This window comes from Hemiscyllium ocellatum, chromosome 50 (assembly GCF_020745735.1).
Source record: "Hemiscyllium ocellatum isolate sHemOce1 chromosome 50, sHemOce1.pat.X.cur, whole genome shotgun sequence".
In the NCBI taxonomy this organism is placed as follows: domain Eukaryota; kingdom Metazoa; phylum Chordata; class Chondrichthyes; order Orectolobiformes; family Hemiscylliidae; genus Hemiscyllium; species Hemiscyllium ocellatum.
Window position 1 is genome coordinate 5,041,868 of NC_083450.1, and position 23,477 is coordinate 5,065,344.

At 43.9% G+C, this 23,477-nt stretch overlaps 1 protein-coding gene across 5 annotated transcripts in view; it reads right to left on the reverse strand.

Moving 5' to 3' along the window:
• Positions 1-7,418: 7,418 nt before the first annotated feature.
• The window catches only part of LOC132805459 (GA-binding protein subunit beta-1-like), a 57,430-nt gene continuing 41,371 nt past the window's right edge, over positions 7,419-23,477 (reverse strand). For all 5 annotated transcript variants that reach the window (XM_060820543.1, XM_060820544.1, XM_060820546.1 and 2 more), the window contains 2 exons: positions 22,371-22,483; positions 7,419-15,626 (listed from right to left, as the gene is read on the reverse strand). In XM_060820543.1, coding sequence (XP_060676526.1) covers positions 15,324-15,626; positions 22,371-22,483 — 416 coding nt within the window. In that variant the 3' untranslated portion in view covers positions 7,419-15,323. The remainder of the gene's footprint in view (positions 15,627-22,370; positions 22,484-23,477) is intronic.

Sequence of the window (23,477 nt, forward strand, 5' to 3'; positions counted from 1 at the left end):
CCTTCAGGAGACAGCCTGTAGGATCTCTCAGCTCGCTGTTGTAAATGTACAGAACATAACAGCCTGCGTATGCACAGTGAAATCCCACAAGCGGTGAGTGACCTGGGCTTAGTTTTAGTCATGTTGGATGCAAGATAAAGATTGTCTTGGGCTACCTGCCCTGGGAGGGGGCAGGAGGAGGAGAAGGTGGCAATGCGGGCCAGTGATTTAACATCCCTATGTAACAAGTCACCTCAGCTATTTCAAGAGCCAGACAGTTACTTGGAAGGGTATTATGGAGAGTTTGTGCAATGGGAACTATTGCCACTCTTTTGTTATTGATTAAATTAGATCAGATTCCCTACAGAGTGGAAACAGGCCATTTGGCCCAACAAGTCCACACCAACCCTCCGAACAGTAACCCACCCACTCCCTCCGACTGATGCAGATAACACTATGGACAATTTAGCATGGCCGATCCACCTGACCTGCACATCTTTGTGATTGTGGGAGGAAACCCACGCAGACATGGGGGGGAATATGCAAACTCCACACAGACAGTCGCCCGAGGCTGAAATCGAACCTGGATCCCTGGTGCTATGAGGCTGCAAGACTAACCACTGAGCCACCGTGCCACCCCACCATTCTAAATCTAATCTAACATCCTATCCCTCTGAGGACAGCCTACTGAAGGTCCCCTCCCATGTGGAATGAAATAGCCCCAGTCTATCCAGCCTCTCAAACCGTCCATACCCAGCAACATCCTGGTACGTAAATCTCTTCTGAACCTTCTTCAGTTTAATAATATCCTTCCTATAACACAGCGACCAGAATTGTATAGTCATGCAAAAGAGACTTCACCAACGTCCTTTACAACCTCAATGTGCATTCAAACAGCACAGAAACAGACCCTTCAGTCCAACCAATCTATGTTGCACTTATCCAAATGTCTTTTAAAATGTTGTAAATGTACCCAACATCCACCACTTCAGGACGATTGTCCCATAAACAGCCCACTCCCTGTGTAAAATATTTTCCCTTCATCTTTTGAAATTTCTCTCTCTGCTCACCTTAAAAGATATCCCCATGCCTTTGATAAGGTGCTGCACAGGAGGCTGCTGAGTAAGATAAAGGGCCCATAGAGTTAGATGCAAGGGGCTAGCATGGTTAGAAGATTGGCTGTCTGGCAGAAAGCAGAGAGTGGGGATAAAAGGGTCTTTCTCAGCATGGTAACCAGTGACAAGTGGTGTTCAACAAGCATTGGGACCACAACTTTTCACTTTATACATTAAAGATCTAGATGAGGGCATTCTGGCTACATTTGCAGGAGATAGAAAGATAGGCATATAGACAGGTAGTACTTAAGAGGTGGAGAGGCTGCAGAAGGATTTGGACAGGCTAGAAGAGTGGACAAAGTGGTAGATGGAGTACAACGTGGGAAAGTGTGAGGTCATGCACCTTGGTAAGAAGAATTGAAACATGGAGTATTTTCTAAATGGGGAGAAAATTCAGAAATCTAAAGTGCGAAGACACTTGGGAGTTCTAGTCCAGGATTCTCTCAAGATAAACTTGCAGGTTGAGTCAGTAGTTAGGAAGGCGAATGCAATGGTGCCACTGATTTTGAAAGGGCTTGAACATAAAAGCAGGGATGTACTTATGGGACTCTGTAACGCTCTGATCAGGCCATATTTGTGCCCCACATCTCAGGAAGGATGTACTAGCCCTGGAGTGTGTTCAGAGAAGGTTCGCGAGTATGATGCCAGGAAAGTTTAACATATGAGAAACACTTGAGGACTCTGGGTCGATACTTGATAGACTTTAGAAGGATAAGGAGGGATCTAATTGAAACATGTGGAATACTGAATGACCTGGAAAAAAGTGGGGATATTGCTAAGATGTTTCTTTTGCTAGGAGAGATTAGGACCCAAGGGCACAGCCTCAGTGTAAAGGGAAGACCTTTTAGAATGGAGATAAGGAGAAACTTCATGAGCCAGAGAGTGGTGAATCTACAGAATTCACTGCCACAGAAGACTGTGGAGGCCAGGTCATTGAGTATATTTCAGATGGAGATGGATAGATTGTCAAGGTGATCAAGGGTTATGGGGTGAAAGCAGGAGAATGGGATTGAGAAATGTTTCAGCCATGATTGAATGGCGGAGCAGACTCAATGGGCTGAAAGGCCTAATTTCTGCTCCTTTATCTTATGGCGTTATGTAAATCCCCACCCTAGAGAAAACACACCTATCGTTCACCTTACCTATACCTCCCATGATTTTATAAACCACCTACACACCACTGAAAAGAATCCCAGCCTCTCCCTGCAAGTCAAACATTCCACACCTGGCAACATCCTGGTAAATCTCTTCTGAATATCCTTCCTGTAGCAGGACAACCAGAACTTGAGAGGCAGATGATGTGTTAACTTTTATTGGGTAAAAAGTGAGGTCTGCAGATGCTGGAGATCAGAGCTGAAAATGTGTTGCTGGTTAAAGCACAGCAGGTTCGGCAGCATCCAAGAAACAGGAAATTTGACGTTTCGGGCCAGAGCCCTTCACCATTAACTTTTATTGGTACACGGACTGAGTTTCAGAGCCATGAGGTCATGCTGCAGCTGTACAAAACTCTGGTGTGGCCGCACTTGGGGCATTGCATACGGTTCTGGTCACCGCATTATAGGAAGGATGTGGAAACTTTGAAAAGGGTGCAGAGGAGGTTTACCAGGATGTTGCCTGGTATGGAGGGAAGGTTTTACGAGGAAAGACTGAGCTGTTTTCGTTAGAGAGAAGAAGGTTGAGAGGTAACTTAATTGAGACATAAAAGATAATCACAGGGTTAGAGAGAATGGAAAGAGAGACCCTTTTTCCTCAGATGGTGATGGCCAGCATGGGGTCAGGCATAGCTTCAAATTGAGGGGTGATAGGATAGATGTCAGAGGTAGTTTCTTTACTCAGAGTAGTAGGGGCATGGAACACCACCTGCAACAGTTGTAGACTCGCCAACTTTACATGCATTTGAATGGTCATTGGATAGGCATATAGACGAGAATTGAATGGTGTAGGTTAGATGGGCTTCAGATTGATTTCACAGGGCAGTGTAACATCAAGGGCCGAAGGGCCTGTACTGCGCTGTAATATTCTACATCCTATGTTCTACTCTAAAAGAGGCCTCACCAACATTGTGTATAATCTCAACATGATGGCCCAACTCTTATACTCCAAAGGACTAATGAAGACAAGCATGCCTTTCGGGAAGAGTCGGGCATTGCAGGGGACAGAACACTTAATTTTCATTTCCAACTCCATTGTGATTTAATCTTCTCTTGCTATCCCTTACTCTCTCTCACCTTTGCATTACCCATGAGGGCTTTGTTTGATCAATTGGTTTACTGGGGGTGATTAATGGATGATAAAAAGAATCAGAAAGTGATTTGATAACAGGGGAAAAAGGAATGTTTAGCTGGGTTTAAGAGCACACCTTCTACATATAAAAAAAACAAGCTGAATTGAAAACTAATCAACGTAGTAATGGTGACTGTGAGACTAGCCTCCATCGTTGAATTCATCTGCTTGACTAACATCCACAAGGGAAAGAAATCGGTTGTGCGGTCTGGCCAACATGACTCCAGGCCTATGGGGATGGATTGCTGCCCCCTGAAATGATACTACACTCGGTTCAAGGGGCAGGTAGGTATGGGGAACATGTCAATGATTTTTGTGAAGAGGGAGCTGAGAACTCGCTTTGAAAAGGGAAAGACCAAGGAGGTGGTGGGGCAAACCAGACACTTCCTCCCAAAGAGCTGGCAGAGGACTGATGGGAATGGCCTCCTCCATCCTTGCAAAATTCCATGCCCACCTGGCGTAATCACACGGTCATTCATCGGAGGTCTGAGCAGATGCTCCAAAGTGAGGAAAACTAATGGCATGCTAGCCTTCGTATCGAGAGAACTGGAGTATAGGAGTAGGGATGTCTTGCTGCAGTTATACAGGGCCTAGGTGAGACCACATCTTGAGTACTGTGTGCAGTTTTAGTCTCCTAGTCTGAGAAAGGACATGCTTACTATTGAGGGAGTCCAGCAAAAGTTCACCAGACTGATAGCCAGGATGGCAGGACTGACGTATGAGGAACGACGGGATCGACTGGATTTGTACTCACTGGAATTTAGAAGAATTGGGGGGGGGAGGTATCACATAAAAGCAAATAAGGGCCTGGAGAGGCTAAACATGGGAAGAATGCTCTCGATGTTGGGGAAAGTCAAGAACTGGAGGCCACAGTCTAATAAGAGGTATGCCATTCAGAACTGAGATGAGGAAGAATTTCTTCAGTCTGAGAGGTGCGAACCTATGAAATTCTCTCCCACAGAAAGCTGTTGGGGCCAGTCTGTTAGATAGATTCAAAAGGGAACTGGACACGGCCCTTGTGGCTTAAAGGAGAAAAATCCAGAGTGGGAGACTGAAATTGCATGATCAGCCATGATCACATTGAATAGTGGTGCAAGCTCAAAGGGCCAAATAGCACACTCTGGCTCCTATTTTCTTGTGGTCATGAAAAGGCATGGCTTCACAGAGCAGAATTACATGCAGTCGCAAGGCCCTTATTCTGTCGTAACCACTTCATGGGGACAGGTAGGTTCGGATAAAAATCACCATGAGACTTTAATTTGCTTCAATTTTCTTGCAGATGCTTGGAAGCTGACCAGAACACAGATTCGGATGGTTGCCAGGGAATGAGCTCAAAAGGGGTCAGCATGACCCAAGATCTTCTGAGTACTACTCTACCCATGCCAGCTGCCAGTACAAGCTTCACCAATGCAACCTTGGAGCAGAAGACCACCTTAGTCTTAGTTGTCTTCCTCTTTGCCTTCCTGGGCCTTCTTATCGTCCGTTGCTTCCGGATCTTGTTGGACCCCTACCAGAGCATGTCATCCTCGACGTGGACAAACTACATGGAGAAAGAGGCACTGGACTACAGAATGGCATGAAATTGGACAGGCCTGAAGGAGAGGACTCGTCATAGTAGACTGTCTTCAACAACCTTCTTCCTCAGCAGGACACTACCGTCGAATTGCAGAGTCAACCTACCCACCAGATTCCACCCAATTACAGGTCCAACTTAATATCAGTGTAACAAACAGAGGGGTTTCCCAGTTGACTAATACAGTGGTCAAATTTGAAAGCAATTTTAATTGGAAGACCGATTGAAGACTGTCCTGCACAATGCTCAAGGCAATAGGAGACAAATGTGACTTCCAGGCCAAAGAAATTTGCGCCATTGAAGGTAGGGAGGGTGCAGGTCGACAATTGGGGCAGTAGTGTGGAGAACAAAACAGGCAACCGAGAACAAAGATAGAAGACTGGCAAACCAGTGGAGCGCTCGAGACAAAGCGGTGATTTCCAATCTGATGCGACAGTAATGCTGGAAATCTGAAAACGAGGAGCACAAGTTACTGCTTTTCCACACTTGTTGTGAGAATGTAACATTTCTGAGACGAGCTATGCATTTAGCTTGTTTGTTGTGGTTGCCTCTTCAATGTTTCTGAAATAAATCTTTCTGCTCCAAACACTTAAAAAAATGTTAATTAAATGGCATAGCACCAACTTTTCTCTTGTCACAATCTTCCCTCTTCGCTTTCCCCCCATTGTGGAACATTCCATTTATGTTATGTTATCTAGTAGGCAATGTTTGACTTTTGGAGATATCCCAACTAAATCTTTAACTTAGCCATTAGAGCTTTGGGTAGCGTTGTAGAACAGAGGGGCCTAGGGGGTTCAGACACATAATTCTTTGAAGTTTGCATCACATAGAAAGGTTGGTTATAAAAGGTATTTAACACATTTGTCCTCATTGCTCAGTCCTTTGAGTTTAGGAGTTGGGGCATCATATTGACACTGGCGAGGCCCCTTCTGGAATGCTGGGTCCAGTTCTGTTCGCCCTAGTATAGGAAGGATTTTATTAAACTGGAGAGGGGTCAGAAGAAATTTACCAGGATGTTGCCAGGTATGGAAGGTTTGACTTATGAAGACGGGCTGCAATTTTTTCATTGGAGTGCAGGAGGTTGAGGGGTGATCTTCGGGATTTATTAAATCATTAAGGTATATATAGGGTTAATGGTAAGTACTTATCTCCCAAGGATGGGAGATTTCAAGACAAGGGGGCATATTTTTAAGGTGAGAGGAAAGAGATTTAAAAAAGGAATGGAGAGGAAAATTATTTTGCGTGTGGAATGAACTTCCAGAGGAAGTGGTGGATGTGGGCACAATTACAACATTTAAAAAACATTTGGATGAGTATATGAATAGGAAAGACTTGGAGGGATACGGGCCAGGAACTGGCAGGGGGACTATGGTTGGCATGGACTGTTTTTGACTGTTTCTGTGCTGTACGGCTATGACTTTTGAGGCGTTTTTCAAATAAGGCGTTAAACAAAGACCTTCAACCATCCATTACAGGCGGGTGTAAAAGATTCAGTGTGCATTTGAGTGTCCTAAAGCCAATATTTATTCCTTAACTAATGTCACTAAAAGAAACTAATTTAGTATTGATATCTTTGGGAACTTGCTGTGGGTAAATTGGCAGCCATATTTCCTGCATTAAAAATACAGGAAGGCAACATTAACTATTCACCCAGGGATTGCCAAAGCTAAGTAATCAGATGATGTCTAGGAACAAATTGTCTCTGACTATCTCCAAGCAGAGGTGACAACCCTAGGCCAGGTTCCCAGATCAAGGAGAGAAAGTGGGACAGAGTCAGGTGGTCAGTGAGTTCATGCTTAGACCATGCTCCCGCTCTGTTGACACCCTATGCAGAGTAGAGCAGACAGAACTGAAGGTCCCCTCGTGGGCCTTCTCCTCGGCTAGACATTAGGCAGTGGAGGTGGCAGTGATAGCAAACAGTCCACCTCTCTGTTCACAGTTACATTCGTACGTGGCCTCTAAGGACAGGGAGCGTCTGGTGTCCACCAACTCAGTGCAGTCCTTTACTGACTGGTGGGCACTGCGAGGGCTGGGGCTCTCCATCAATGCCAGATAATGCGATTTTGATTTGATTTTGCCAACTTACCGTTCCAATCTTGTTAAGTTTCCATTGGATGATTTGTTTCTGAAACAGTGCCTCATTGGAAGCTATCCAACCTGATTGCTTAGGAGAGCAGAGAAGTGCTTTGATCAGTTATTGGGAATGAGTCACACTGTGCAACGTGAGAAGGCTGCACATTTGAGTGAATCTTGCACAATTAAATCACAGACATTTACAGCAGGATGCCATCCAGCCGAGATGGTTAGAAGGGTTACCTGATCAGTGTTCGTTCTTGACCCAAGTAGAGATGCCATTATGTGCCAAGCGCTTGCAGAAGCGTCGCTCAACGAGATTACATCCAACTCTTGAAGGTTTTTATTTTAAGAAAAACACGCATGTCTAACAAAGCAATTCTTTTTCTGCATTTTATTAGCAAAGGTCTGCCCTTAATAATGGTACAAAAATGTATATACAAGATTTATTTAACAATCTGTATCACTTTGTACAGGTTCTAAAAAGAACACAGCTAGTTCTAACGGAATCCTGTATACAAGATAATTACAGTACATTGTACTAAAGGCGCACCAGACACAACTTGAGGCTTCCCCATAGCCGAGGGCAACGGGAATTCATTTCCCAAACCGGTCACCAATGATCTTGTTTTTGGAACAAAAGAAAGGTCACCAAAACTAAACTCAAATTTTCCAATTTATAAACAAAAGCCAAGTTGCAAGTTTTGGGGTGATAATAGTAACAGTAATTAAGAACAGTGTTGAGTAAAGCAGGATGAATGATTCAAGACAATTCATCTAGACACACAGTCACAGGACAATTCTGTTACTTGAGCTGCCAACACTGGCTGCTGGGGTGGATTGGGGTTAATATGAGGAAAAGAAAGAAGAGGCAGCTGAGAGAATGCTTTGTTCCTTACATTTTCCTCCCCTGGGATTAGGACATTTCAATTCACTGATCTGTTACTTGAATTTAAAACACAAAACAGCAGTCACTTTTGCTCAGCACAGGGGAATTACAAAACATTTGATCTATATGAGACGTGAGAAAAAAGGTTAACAGAGACAGAAATCACTGGAGAAACTCAGGAGGTCTGACAGCATCTGTGGAGAAAGAAAGTACAGTGAACGTTTGGCAGCATGGTGGCTCAGTAGCTAGCGCTGCTGTCTCACAAATGCCAGGGGACCTGAGTTCAATTCTACCTTCGGTTGACTGCCGATGTGCAGTTTACACATTCTCCCCTTGTCCAGGTGCTCTGGTTTCCTCACACATTCCAAAGATGCGCGGGTTAGGCGGATTGGCCATGCTAAAGTTCCCACGGCGTCCTCGAATGTGTAGGCAGATAGGTCATGGGAAATGTGGGGTTAGGGTGGGGGGGTGGGATGGGTCTGGGAAGGACGTTGGTGTGGACTCAATGAGCCAAATGGCCTGCTCCCATATGGTAGGGATTCTACTCTACTTTCTCTGCACAGATGCTGCCAGACCAGAGTTTCTCCAGCGATTTGTGTTTTCGTTTCAGATTTTCAACAAGGGGAAAATGTTACTTAGGTGGCAACAGATGGAGAAAAAGTGGGATGTATAAGCCATCTGTAAGCCTGCAAGGGACACAGGTGACATTGCGAAACTGGTTCCTACCCTCTTGCACAACCTCAAAGTTCCCTGCTACCCACACGGGACACTCTAGTTCAGTAGATTAGACTGTAATAAAGGAAAATAGAACTGGGTGGCAACACGTTGAAGCTTCCCCGTACAGCAGGTCCACCCCAACCCCCTCTCTTCCTCAACCCAACCTCTGCCACTGCAATTAAAAAACTAAATTTCCAAGTGTCAAACATGATTGCAGTTAGATTGTTAGAGATGTCAGTCAGGTACGCTCCCACTCTGCTCTCCTACAGCACATCGTCCCCGGTTATCAGCTCACTCTCAATTTCCTCAAAACCCCTCATTGGCCATTCTCTAACGTAACCCTACCCCGACCCTTAGCCCTTCCCTTTCTTATAGGATGTTGCACCTCCTAACCTGGAACCAGGGCAGTGAGCAAATTGACGACGACAATGGCATTCTCCAAGGGAAGAACAAAAATAGTGGCGTACACCGGCTTTGTCCCACATTATGCCAAGCTGTGTGAGCTAACAGATACAAAGAGGATAACTGGGAGGTTTCCACTTTGATGGCCTGTTTCGACTCAGTAGGAATTCTAGAAAAAAAATGGAAACAAGTGATTATCTGAATGACAATAAATTGAGAGGGGAATTTGTAATGAAATACACTACTGAAAGCAAGCATACAGGTGAAGCAGGCAGTGAAGGAGGCAAATGGTATGGTGGCCTTCATTACAACAGGATTCGAGTACAGCAACAGGGATGCCTTGTTGCAATTGTACAGGGTCTTGGGGAGACCATGTCGAAAATATGGTCTCCTTATCTGAGGAATGACGTGCTTCCTATGGAGAGTGTGCAACAAAACTTTACCAGAGGGATTCCTGGGATGGTGGGACCGACATAGGAGGCGAAATACAACCGCACAGGATTTTATTTACTGGAATTCAGAAGAATGGTTGGGTGGGAGCTCACTGAAACCTACAATATTCTAACACGACTACACAGAATACATGCATGATCGAGGTACCCAATGGTAAGGGAGTCCAGAACCAGGGATCAAGTCAACTTTTAGGACTGAAATGGAGAGAAATTTATTCACTCAGAGAGGTGAGCCTGTGGAATTCATTATCACAGAAAGCTGTCAATGTCAAAACATTGTATGATTTTGCTATTCCCCCTGCAGCGTCAGAGGCTGAGGGGTGATTCTAAAATATAAAAATCACAAGGGGCATAGATAGGGTAAGTAGACCAAGGTCTTTTCCCTGGGGGGTGGGAAAGAGTCCAAAACTAAAGGGCATAAGTTTTAAGGTGAGGGGGGAAAAAACTTAAAAAGGGACCTGAGGGGCAGCTTTTTCATGCAGAGGGTGGTGCATGTCTGAAATGAGCTGCCTGAGGAAGTGGTGGAGGCTGGTACAAATTCCACATTTAAAAGGCATATGGATGGATAAATGAACAGGAAGGGTTTAGAGGGAAATGGGCCAAATGCTGGGACTAGTTTAATCTAGTATACTTGATTGGCATGGACGAGTTGGACCGAAGGGTGTGTGTCTATCCTGTATATTTCTATGACTCTAGCTCAAGACGATGTAGGGGTGCTGGTGTTGGACTGGAGTGGACAAGGTCGGCGTCAGGTTATGGTCCATCAGGTTTATTCGAATTCACAAGCTTTTGGAGTGCTGCTCCTTCACCAGGTAAAGTGGAGCAGTGTTCTGAAAGCTTGTTGGACTATAACCTGGTGTTGTGTGACTGCTGACCGATTTAAAGGAGGACATAGCACTTGGGGCTAAAGTAATCAAAGAGGATGTGGGGTGAAATACAGAAACAGGCTGTTGAGTTGGATGATCAGCCATGTATACCCTGAATAGTGGAGCAGGCTCAGAGGGTCAAATGGCCGACTCCTGTCCCTATATCTCTCCTTTCCCCCCAATGTTATTGCTGCAGGTGCTAATCATTTAGACATGAGAACGAGGAAATATTTACTCACTCAAGAGGGTGGTCAGCCTGTGGAGGCTGGCTCTGTACATTCAAAAATGTTGATAGTTTTTTTAGGTATGGAGAAAGAACGGGAATATAGCATTCAGACAGGAGATCCACCATGATTGCCTTGGAGTAGTGGAGCAAATGTGAAGGGCCAAATGGTCTGCTCCTAGTTTCTTGATTTGATGGAGAGATTATAGATCACTGGCTGCAAAAGCAGCACACCCAATCCTGATTGAGTTTTTTTTTTGTTGGGCTACCGCATTAAAGGTTAGGGGACCAGGAGCTAAGATAATTCAAACTAAATGGGACAACAGGCCCAAGGCGCTGAATGGTATCCATCAGAAGCTAACTGCTGTCCAAATAGCAACACTATCATGCACATCAACAGTACTACTCTTGAACAGCCTCCCTCTGTGCTCTGTTGTTCCACAATTCCACACTGCTCAGCTTTTCACCATAAGGTTCTTTAACTGCACCTCCCTCCAGTCATTGTTAGCTCAGCTGGTTCCTAAAGTTAGAGTATCTAGTAAAAAAGACCCAGGATTCATATACAAATGACCCTTTCAACACAAAGAGACAGGTGGCTTTGCAGAAAATGGCAGACAACGTGCAGAGTTAATGGAGAGAAAAACCGACAAGATCACCATCTCAGAGTTAGGATTCAATCAAGAGAGATCGAGAGCAAAAACAGAATAAACAAAATTAACTGGTACAGAAAAAGCATGCAAAGGAGGGCGCGAGGAAGAGAAAAGCCCACAGCTGCCACAGAACATACTAGCTGTACCAGGACCAACACACACTGTGCTGGCACTAAACCAGCACACAGCTGCAAACAAATGGGTTGGATAAAGTCGAGTTCTTTCAATACCGTATCAACATAAGAAAATAGGAGTAAACCATTCAGCGTCTCCAGCCTGCTTCATCATTCAAGATCAAGGCTGACCCAATCATTCCCCGAAACTCACTTTTCTGTCTTCCCCTGACTCTGCAGAAAATCAAAAATCTGTCTGCACCTCTGCCACTATCTCAGAATAAACTCTCCAACTCATCCTACCCAAAGTGCTCTGCATTTCCATGACACACAACATGCTGGTAAATAGCTTAAATTCTGTGAAGCCACAGAGCAGTCACATGAATGTGGGTTATCTGCCTTTCCCCAGCATCCAGTCCAGAGCAAGACTGAGACCCATTGCACTGATCTATTATTCACAACTCTACACAGATTGATTTCTTGCCAGCTCCCAGAGCCCATTAATACTCAATCTCGTCTTTGTTTTGGTTTCCCAGAGGTTGGGTGAAGAAATGTTAGGACCAATTTGTTGGGGAGGCAAGGGAGGAATGAGACAAACAAAAAATGCTGTTATTTTTCCAAAGACAACACGTTTAAAAGAGTAACAGAAAATGTTTAAATAACTTATGTTACATCAATGATTGGTAAGTACCAAAAGTCAAGAAGTGGAAAGCATAATTACATAAGGAACCAAGTAGGAACCCCACTTTACTGCAAGTAACACGTGCCCCCCACCCCGAGCGAGTGTGGGACAAGTCAGTGCAGAATGGTCCATGTGACATTGAGCCAGAAGCCATCTGCTCTTTAATTTCAGTCAGGCAAGGAGGCGGTTTGAATTGAATGAGTGGGAAAATTAGATGACCATAACCCAGATAGACTGTTTGCAAAAGGGCAGTTGCTCAACAAGCAGATAAACTTATAGAAAATGTCCAGCGTTTGATGCAACTTAAAGAGGAAAAAAAATACACAAATACAGAGTTATGGCCAGCTTCGTGCCTGGAGTTTGGGGAAGTCAGTGACCCCTCCAAATGAAGATTATAATCTGTAAATTCAAATACTGGGACAACATTGAAGCAGTAGCAGAAGAAAGGATGAAGCAATATGCTGGCATTTGTTTTTACTTTCACCAGTGACTTGCATAGTCAGCCATCTTAAGCGACCTTAAAGCCATTTTGAACAACACTGCACCCATTTCATTCGAGTTTACTGATGCCAGGCGGGCCAGCCATTATGAAAACCCTGACGGCTGTTTTGAAATGACCCACTGTGCTCTTCAACAGGACATTCCAACTTCCACATGTGACCAGATTACCATATCTCGGCTGAAAATTAAATCACAAGACGACCCTAAATACACATCCGAAGAGAAAACACCTTTTTAAAACGGTGCTTTAATATAACCAATTGCGTAAACTGAATATTCAGTTGCAAAATAACTATGAGGCACAACCTTAGACAACAGTAAAAATGATTTAAAAAATACAAATTTCTTCTTTAAATATAAAAAAGGGTCGAGAAAATTATGCGAGACCCTGGCTGTACAGCTAATGCACAATGTAGCTGTAAATGAGAAAAGCAAACCTGTCCATAGGAAGGTTCATTAGAAAATAAATCTATTAAAAATGTGATCACCTTCTGAAATTTAAATGAAAGGACACCAAAGCAACAAGGTGTTTGAAGTGCAGTTGTTATGTAGGCAAGGTATCGTATAGGAAGTGTCTCCGCCATGTCTCAGACACAATTAAATGCTGCATAAATGACCACCTTTTCGTCACCAACTTATGTCGTTTGACAATCTCAACTCAATTGATGCTCTTCAGATCTCACTTTACAGACCAGCTTCAGTTAAAGGGAGACACTGGGAAGCAAATGGAGATTTACCCCTCTGCTACTCATTTATGCCATGGGAATTATCCCACAAACATCACTCACATCCAAGTGCCTCATGAGCAAAGAGGCCATATCTGTGCAGGACCAGCTTTGAATTTTTGGCATACAGTTCCAAATAACAGGGCAGCAGAATGAAGTCACATTCTCCCCCTGTCCAACATCCAGGCATCTAACTGGATTGAAGGCCCACATCAGACTTGGTATTTACCTTCAAATTATCAGGTAACTTCAAGTCTATGTGTCAAAAGAGTAAAGAGGAAAGTTACTTATAAAGTCTAACGTCTGCCCACAGAGGAGACCTACTTCAGCAATAAAGCAAACTTGATTTATATGAAGGGATACTGACAAAACTGATCTAAACGCCAGGTTTTTGAACCTGGAGTTTCGGATCCTTGGACTCTACAGTGATGTGGCTGTTGTTGGATCTAGTACAAATCCAACAGGTCTCATTTTAATTGGGATCAAGGAAGACAAAATGCTCAAGGTCGATATACCAGCCGCTTTCTCATTGAGGGTTCACCGGCCCTTTGAACTGTTCAGGAGTCTTCGGGGAGAGAAAAAAAAGATTACCTTCCTGGAAATTTGCTGCAGCAACAGCTAGGGGGAAGAATCACAGGAGGTTAAAAAACACCATGATGCACTTGTTTCATTTACTGTGACCATCTTTGCTAATTAATTATGCAAAATCTTGGAGATGCTGGTAAAATAAAGGGCGTTCTAAACAGGAAGAGAAAACCTTTTGCAAGATGCCTGGGCATTTCTGCCAATCCCAAGGCCATGTGATGGAACCATCCACAGCCAAAATAGAACCTTCTGAAGCGTCAAATTAAACTGGAACACTGAAAGCAGAATGGGGAAAACGGGCTGAAGAGGTGACATTTCAATCTTGGACTTTGTCTCAGTCTCTTCTGAAATGAAACATCCAAAATGGTCGAAAACCCCTGAAATGCTGACAACTAAAGGTCAGCACCTTTATCTTTGAACGTTGCCTCCATAACAAATTACTGCACTTCAGAGCAGTTCGCTGCAGGTGAAATGCTTTGTGGCATTTCTGAGCAATGTGAGAAGGTGCTAAATGAATGCAAATCTTCACAGACTCTGAAGGTCAGCAGCAAACAGCAAACTCCCTGTCTACCTACTGGCAGAAGTTCAGAGGAGAAAATTACACCTGTCAGAAAGATACCTCTGCGGGAATACAGACAAAGGAACTGGTACATAAAAATACCAAATAATATTACCAAACTATTTTTAAAAAAGTCTCTATTAGTGGACTCTCTTTGCCCCCACGCTGCTCACAAACTTAAAATATTCTCTTTACCAGATGAGTAACTGATTGCATATTGCAGTGTGGGAAATTCTCACAGTTCAAAATAATTTAAAATTACCCATAGGAAGATTTTGCGCTGTTTGTTTCTTTCTCCGTATTCAAGGCAAAAGGACTCTACTACATATTTTTTTCGGAAATTATTAAAATGCAGACATAACATCGATGGCCCAGAGAAGACATACACTGAGAGGTCTTGGTGCCCAGGTGTGTGGATGTATTAGTTGCAGGGGCCAGCGTCATTTCGCCAGCCTTGCCTCTCGGTGCTTTTGCAGCAGAAACAAAACAACGTTGACGTTGAAGCCGTGTAATTTCCATCCTTCCCTCTTTTCACTTCCCACCAAACCCCTGCAGTCAAAACCATAACCCCAATGGAGTTCAAGCTGCTGGATATTCTCCTGCTTGGACGTGAATTGGAGTATCTGGATTCTAACAACGCACTTAGCAACACCCAACATCCTCCCATCGCTCCCCATTTTCTGAAAATCCAGGGGAAAAAAATTGTACCTGCTAGCGTTCAAAGGTTTCCTGGTGTCGGGTTCCAAGAGGAGTTCTTGTGCAATCATAAAGTGATCGTCTGTGTGTGGCAGTGACCAACAGCTTGTCCCCGAGCTGTACTTGACTTGTGCGCGCGAACATAGGCGCGTCAAATTTGACAAACAAAATGCAACAGGGAGAAGGTTTTGAAGGTTGGTGTTGTGGGGATGGGGAGGTGGGGGCGCTGAGAGGGAGATTTTATGAAGTCACTGTTTCTGTCGCCATGTCAGTAGGCTGTTCCATTGTTTCCACCGTGGTCTCAGGACCTTCCAGCTCTGCTGCCATGGTGATCACCGTGCCAGTGCCATCATCTGTGACCTCCTCTACAACAGTGATCTCCTCAGCTGTGGTGTGGAGTCTTGCAATAGCCTCCAGTCTCATGCGGTACTCCTCTGCTTCCTGTTCCTTCTTCATCAGCTGCTGCCGGTACTCCTGAGCTTTCCGGTTTGCTTCGTGGAGCTGCTTTTGAAGTAGTTCCCTCTCCAAGCAGTCATTCGTGTCCTGAAACAAGAGACCATCAATAGTAGTGGTGACATTCAATCCCTCAACCACTGAAGCACAGTGGCAGCAATTTGCACCATCTCCAAGATGTACTGCAGTAACTCAGCAAGGCTGCTTGGTCAGCACCTTCCAAACCTGTGCCCCCTCTCGCCTGCAAGGTCAATTACTGCAAGTTCCCCTCTGAGCCACACATTATCTTGACTTGGAACTATAAACTAGCCGTTTCTTTGCTGTGGCTGGGTTAAAATCCTGGAACTCCTTCCCTAACACAGGGGAGGGGAGGCAATGGCATAGTGGTAATAATCAAGAGATCCAGATAACATTCTGGGACCCAGGTTCAAATCCCACTGTGACAGATGATGGAAATGGAATTCAACAAAACATCTGGAACTAAGAATCTAATAATGACCATGAATCCATTGCCGACTGTCAGAAAGTCGTTCTGGTTCACTAATATCCTTTAGGGAAGGAAACTGCCATCCTAACCTGGTCTGGCCTATATGAGTCCGCAGGCCCACAGTCAATGTGGTTGCCCTTAAGTGCCCTCTGGGCAATTAGGGATGGGCAATAAGTGCTGCTTGGACAGTGACACCCTCATCCTGTGACTTAATAAAGAAAAAACCCTGCACCATTTTTTTTTTGGGGGGGGTGGGAAGAGAGAAAATGAGACACTGACAATATATGGACTGGAGCAATTCAAGGCAGCTCACCACTGCCTTCTCAAGGGCAATTATGGATGGGGGATAACTGGTGGCCTTGAAAAAGATGTAAGTGAATGATTCCCCCAAGTTATTTTCTTAGAGAGCAAGAGAGCAAGCAATAAAGCGACAGCGAGACTGGGACATGCCAATGGGATTTTAGGAGTGAAGCAATAAGACTTGGTTTCATCTTCCCTTTATCCATACATGCTTTCCTGACCTGCACCTGCTGCTTTTAATGTCAACACCCGCAGAGCTTCTTAAAAAAGAGTAATTTCGGGAGATCCAAGATGGCGGCGACTCAGCAAGTCTGAGTCTATAGTGCTCCTCCCAATACCTAGGCAAAGTGGGTCACCCTCCTCCACCACACTCACCCAATCAATTAAAAATAGTTTTTATTTAATGTAATTAGTGGTTTAATACTAAATTTAAACAATTCAGTCTCCTGTAAAAATGACTAGGGGGAAAGGAGCCCGCAGTTCTCAGCAGGAAGGAGCCCCTCCCCAGAGGCGTCCGCAGCCACCCCGGGGGACTTACCTACGGTGGCGAGCCCTGCGGAAAGAGTCTCCAAACTCGATGCTTTCATTGAAGAGTCCTGAAGTCGATGGAATTCATTCTCGGCCGCGCTTTTGTAGCGCGGCCGAGACATCGAAGAAATTGAATGCCGAGTCGGAGGGGTGGAGCTAAAGGCCGCGACCTCTAAGGCCATTGCAGAATCTTGAGGTCGTCAAAAAAATACTTGTTTGCTGGGCCTTCCTGAGCGGGAAGAAGGAGGCCACCTTACAAGGTTCCTTGAACAGTGACTTCCGCAGTTATTGAACCTGGAGTTTGGATCAGGCCAGGTAAGGGTGGAATGGGCCTGCCGGGTTGCAATACGCGGGCCCGGCTCGAACCAGTGCTCCTGCACAGTCCTGTTGTGGCTGCAGAGCTATAGGGTGAAGCAGATGCTCTTGGAAGCCTCCAGAAATCTAGGGAAAGATCCCCAAGCCATGACTTATAAAGGATCCAAGATTATGTTATTTCAGGACTTTTCCTCAGCTTTGGTCCAAAAGAGGAAGGCATTTGATGAAGCAAAGAAGCGTTTAAGGGATTTAAACATTCAATACTCCTTGCGCTACCCAGCTATACTACGCTTCAGCCATGAAGGATCCGTGTATAACTTCGGATCACTGGAGAAGGCCAAGAAACATTGGACTCTCTCGGACAAATTATAAGAGTTAATTGGTGTTGTTTTGCCATATCCCCACCCCGGTTTACCCCTTTTCTTTCCTTTCATTACTTTACTGTTTAATATTATCTCTGAGGGGGTGGGAAGAAGGGTTTATTTATTCATCCTTTACTTAGCTATATAGGCCAAGGGGTCTAGTTAATGTAGATGGGGAGGGGAAGGTGGCTACCTTATCTTATTTTATCTTTGTCCTTAGGAGAGGGGTTGTTTTCCCCTGTTATTTTGTATTAATATATTTAATTATTATTTACTGAGACTATAATTTTATAGTCATATACATTCATATATGGTATTATCATTACCAAATATATCCAGGTGCTGGTGTTGGGGGGGGGGGGGGGTGGTGGAATAGGATACTCACTGTTAGTTTTAGTTCAGTAGTATACTTGAATTTTCTTTATCCTATCGTGGGGTGCCTGGGTCAAGGGTAGGGCACTGGTTGGGAGAGGTTATAATGGGTTTTTGGAAAGGAAGTGATGTCCCCTGGGAATAAGGGGGAAGATCTCCATTTAAGTATGTTTTATAATTTTTTTTACTATTTTGAAATAATTTTTTTTATTATATTGATCTGAATGTACTAAAGAGCTTTTATTTTTGTGAATTTTATATGCTCCATGCTCGGGATGTTTTGGATAAATTTGGGTTTTGTTGTGATCTGATGTTAACACGTTCCAAGCATGTTTATCATTGCTCAATTTATGTGTTATCCATTGGGTTTTTTTTCCTCTTGAATAATGTAAGAATTTTAATGATACACTCTGGATAGCTGTAAGTTAGATGAGTAGTTAGTTGAGTTTTGTCTTTTTTTTTCTCTTGGTATTTCTTGTTTTCTTGTTTGATAGATTTTGGTTATCATTTATTTAAGATTTAACTGTATGTCAATGTTTAAACATGGCCTTTTTAGTTTTCTTTTTTAAACTTGTAAAAACATGTTAAATTTTCAATAAAAATATCTATTAAAAAAGAGTAATTTCATAACTGTTTGACAAACAGTACCTCCCTTTTCCATAAATGAAAATTAAACTTCAAAACTGTGGGTCAAATGCCCTTTCCAACTGCATTTTTTCTGTCATAGGAGAATCCAACTGTTACTCATTTTGATCAGAGTATTTGTGAAAGCAATCTGCTTAGAGTATTACTTACAGTATGGAAACAGGCCCTTCGGCCCAACAAGTCCACACTGACCTACCGAAGCACACCCACCCAGACCCATTCCCCTACATTTACCCCTGCACGGGCAATTTTAGCATAGCCAATTCACCTAACCTGCACATTTATGGACTGTGGGAGGAAACCGGAGCACCTGGAGGAAACCAGTGCAGACACGGGGAGAATGATTGTGCAAACTCCACACAGTCGCCTGAGGCAGGAATTGAACCCGCGTCTCTGGCGCTGTGAGGCAGCAGTGCTAACCAGTGTGCCACCGTGCCACCCAGCATTATTTTTCAGAACAACCTATTTTCCCTACAACATAGACCAAATCCTTGTCATTGCCGGGGATAGACACATGGAATTCCCATGGATAACAGAAATTGAGGATGCTCCCATCCTGTAACTTTATCATACTCCTGACCAATAAAGGAAAGCATACCAAACGCCTTCTTCACTATCCTATCTACCTGCTACTCCACTTTCAAAGAGCTATGAACCTGCACTCCAAGGTCTCTTTCTTCAGCAACATTCCCTAGGACCTTAACATTAAGTGTATATGTCCTGCTAAGATTTGCTTTCCCAAAATGCAGCACCTCACATTTATCTGAATTAAACTCCATCTGCCACTTCTCAGCCCATTGGCCATTTACAAGGCTGTTGCCAGGGTTGGAGGATTTAAGCTATAGGGAGAGGCTGAACAGGTTGGGGCTATTTTCCCTGCAGCGTCGGAAGGTGAGGGGTGACCTTTATAGAGATTTACAAAATTATGAGGGGCATGGGTAGGGTAAATAGGCAAAGTCTTTTCCCTGGGGTCAGGGACTCCAGAACTAGAGGGCATAAGTTTTGGGTGTGAGGGGAAAGATAAAGAAGAAACCTACGGTGCAACTTTTTCACGCAGAGGGTGGTACGTGTATGGAATGAGCTGCCAGAGGAAGTGGTGGAGGCTGGTACAATTACAGCATTTAAGAGGCATTTGAATGGGTATATGAATAGGAAGGGTTTGGATGGATATGGGCCAGGTGCTGGCAGGTGGGACTAAATTGGGTTGGGATATCTGGTCGGCATGGAGGGGTTGGACAGAAAGGTCTGTTTCCATGCTGTTCAACTCTATGACTGTATCGTGAGAATGGACAGGTTCACGAGGGAAAAAGAAAAATTTAGGGTCACCTTTGTGACAGCGCGGATCTGCAAACACTAAGGAGTGTATGTAGCAATTACATATCCAGCTCAAGGTGGCTGTAGGCATCAAACAAATATGGTTGGAGAATCCAGGACATCGGGCACAGTCTCAGGATGAGGAACTGATCATTCAGGACTGAGATCAGGAATTCTTCTCCGAAAGGGCTGTAGAACATTTGAAATTCTCTCACCTAGAATGTTACGGATGCTTCAGAGTAGAATATATTTAAGGCTGGGCGAGATTTATCTTGTCTCAGGGAATCGAGGAACATGCAGGCCAGTTGGGAGTGCGGAGGTCAAATACAAGATCAGCGGTGTTGTACTGAATGGTGGAGCAGGCTTGGCAGGCCAAATATTCCCGCTCCTATTTTTTCTGTTCTTACATAAGAGAGTTTGGTATGGTAAATGTAGAGAAGATATCTCCAATTACGGGTGAGACCAGACCGAGATAGCCATTGATATTAGACATTCATTGATGCATTCATTTAACTATTCAGAAGAAAGGACTTAAGCCTGAAAGTGGGAAGACTGTGGAACACACTCCCACAGGGCATGGTTGGTTGAAACCAACAGCAAAGATGTATTTAAGAGGAAACTGGATAAATTCATGAGAAGAAGAAATAGGAGGTTATGATAAAATAAGGTGAAGGTGGATTGAGAAGCTTGTTTGAAACACAGACAATGGCACAAAGCAGCTATGGAACTCCCTGAAACAAGGGTGGGTGTTAAGTTGCTATACTACAGGGCATACTTTCAAGGTGAAGGAGTAAGAGAACAAAGTTTTAAAAAGAACCTGGGGGACAACATTTTCACAGAGGGTGGTTCACACATGGAATGATGAAGGGGTAAAGGTAGGGGTATAGGTGGGTTGCGCTTCAGCGGGTTGGTGTGGTCTTGTTGGGCCGAAGGGCCTGTTTCCACACTGTAAATAATCTAATCTAAAACTGCCAGAAGCAATCAGTGCAGGTACAATTTCAACATTCAAAAGACATTTGGAGAAGTAAATGAATTGGAAAAGGTTGAGAAGGATATAGGCCAAACGCAGGCAAATAGGATTTGTTAGTTTGGAAAATTTGGAAAACAAATGAATGAATGAGTTGGACTGAAGGGTCTCTTTCTGTGCTGTATGACTCTATATATCTATGACCTCTGTAGGTGCACGGTGTAAATGTCCTGCTGTATTATAGCATCACGTGGAGCACTGCAATACCCAAGTGTGGGATTGAGTTACCAGACTTCCTTGAAGGAGTCGTGCCAGGTAGACAGCACAGTGAAGGCAGCATTTGGGATCCTGCCTTTATTGGTCAGTGCGTGAATAGGAGTTGGGAGGTCATGTTGCAGGACATTGGTTAGGCCACTTTTGGAATACCACGCGTAATTTTAGTCTCCCTGCTATAGGAAGGATATTGTGAAAGTTGAAAGGGTTCAGAAAAGGTTGACAAGGATGTTGCCAGGTTTGGAGGGTTTGACCTATGGGTTGGGGTTTTTTTCATTGGAGTGTTAGAGACTATGGGGTGACCTTCGAGGTTTATAAAATCAGGAGGGGTATGGATAGGGTAAATAGACAAGATCTTTTCCCCAAGGTAAGGGAGCCCAAAACTAGACAGCATAGGTTTAAGATGAGAGGGTAAAGATTCAAAAAGGACCCGAGAGGTAACTTTTTCATGCAGAAGGTAGTGCTTGTATGGAATGAGTTGCAAGAAGAACTGGTGGAGGATGGTACAATGACAACACTTGACAGGTATCTGGATGGGGACATGAATAGGAAGGGTTTAAAGGGATATGGGCCAAATGTTGGCAAATGGGATTAGATTTATTCTGGTCGGCGTGGATGAGTTGGACTGAAGGATCTGTTTCTGTGCTGCACATCTGTATGATTCTATGACCTGTCAAACCCTTCAGAATTTTGTCTGCCTCAATGAGATCAACTCTAACTCTTCTAAACACCAGAGAATATTGACCTGATTTACTCAGGCTCTCATCATTGGGCAACTCTCCTTTCCCAGCAAAGAATCAAATGAACTCAATTATTAGGTCAACCTTCACGTTTCTAGAGACAGGAAGCCCAGCTAGTGCAATCTTTTGACACCTGGTAAAACATTGCATTGCTGCTATCCTCCCATTAATTCAATGTGCATTTTGCTCAAGGCCTTTAGCATCTTGTTATGTATTCATTCTAAGGAGACCAGACCTGTACAAGCATGCTCAAACCAAGCAACAGTACAAGCTTAATATAAACCTTTTGACTTATCAGTTCTGTCCTTCTACACAGAAACAACAATACTTTGATTCTAAAAAAAAATTAATAAACCTTAATAAACTGCATTACTACTTTTAGGAAGCAAAATTGCCATTTTAGGTTACTTCACAGGTTCAACAACACTAACTCTGGTCAGTTGTGTGGGAATATTAATTTTCAGTAGCTCTTGAGAAGGTCAAAGCACGATTTTGAAACTAAATAAAACAATGTTGTATGCTTCACTTTACCTTCTCTATTGATTCTGAGTGATTAAGGACTTCTTCCAGACACTCTTTCTTTGCTGGCATTTCTTCAGTGATGACTGTCTCTTCCTCAACATGGGTGGTTGGGAGGGTCAAAACTGAAAAGCAGGAACAGGACTCCAGTAAGAAATATTGTGCTGGCAAGCAGCACACTGTAATTAATCATCATTCCACCCCATCCGCTCCTCTCAAACAGGTCACTGATGATACTTGCCACACAGCTTTCTTTCACCTCTCCTGAAAATTGACCCCGGGGTGAAAACGCAAGGTAGCTCCAGCACCTCACCCTAATGTTTATCTTTCCTAAGTGAGCTCTGACAGATTACCATTAATTCAATTTGCATTTTGTTCAAGGCCTTTAACTTCTTGTTGTTATGTATTCATTCTAAGGAGACCAGACCTGTACAAGCATGCTCAAACCAAGCAACAGCACAAGCTTAATATAAACCTTTTGGCTTATCAGTTCTGTCCTTCTAGACAGGAACAACAATACTATGTTTCTAAAACAAATAAAACTAATCTTTTCTAAGTGAGCTCTGACAGATTACCATGCATACTATTTGATTAAAAAGGCATCACAGCTGAGAACAAAGAACAAAATAGCAAAGGGGCAAAAGTGAGGACTGCAGATGCTGGAAACCAGAGTTTAGATCAGAGTGGTGCTGGAAAAGCACAGCAGGTCAGGCAGTATCTGAGGAGCAGGAAAATCAATGTTTCAGGTAAATTAAGGGCTTTTGCCTGAAATGTTGATTTTCCTGTCCCTCAGATGCTGCCTGACCCGCTGTGCTTTTCCAACACCACTCTGACCAAAATAGCAAAGGACAGGCCCTCCAAGTCTGCACTAACACATGTTGCCCTTCCATACTAAAACTGTCTTCACTTATAGGATCTGTATCCCTCTCTTCCCTTTCTATTCATGCATTCGCCCTGGTGAAATGCTGCTATTGTGTCTGCTTCCACCACCACTTTTGGCAGCACGTTACAGGCACTCCCCACTCTTTGCATGAAAAACTCGACTGGCACATCTCTTTTAAACTCCCCGTCCGCACCTTGAACTTGAGCCCCTCGTAACTGAACCTTCCACCCTGGGGG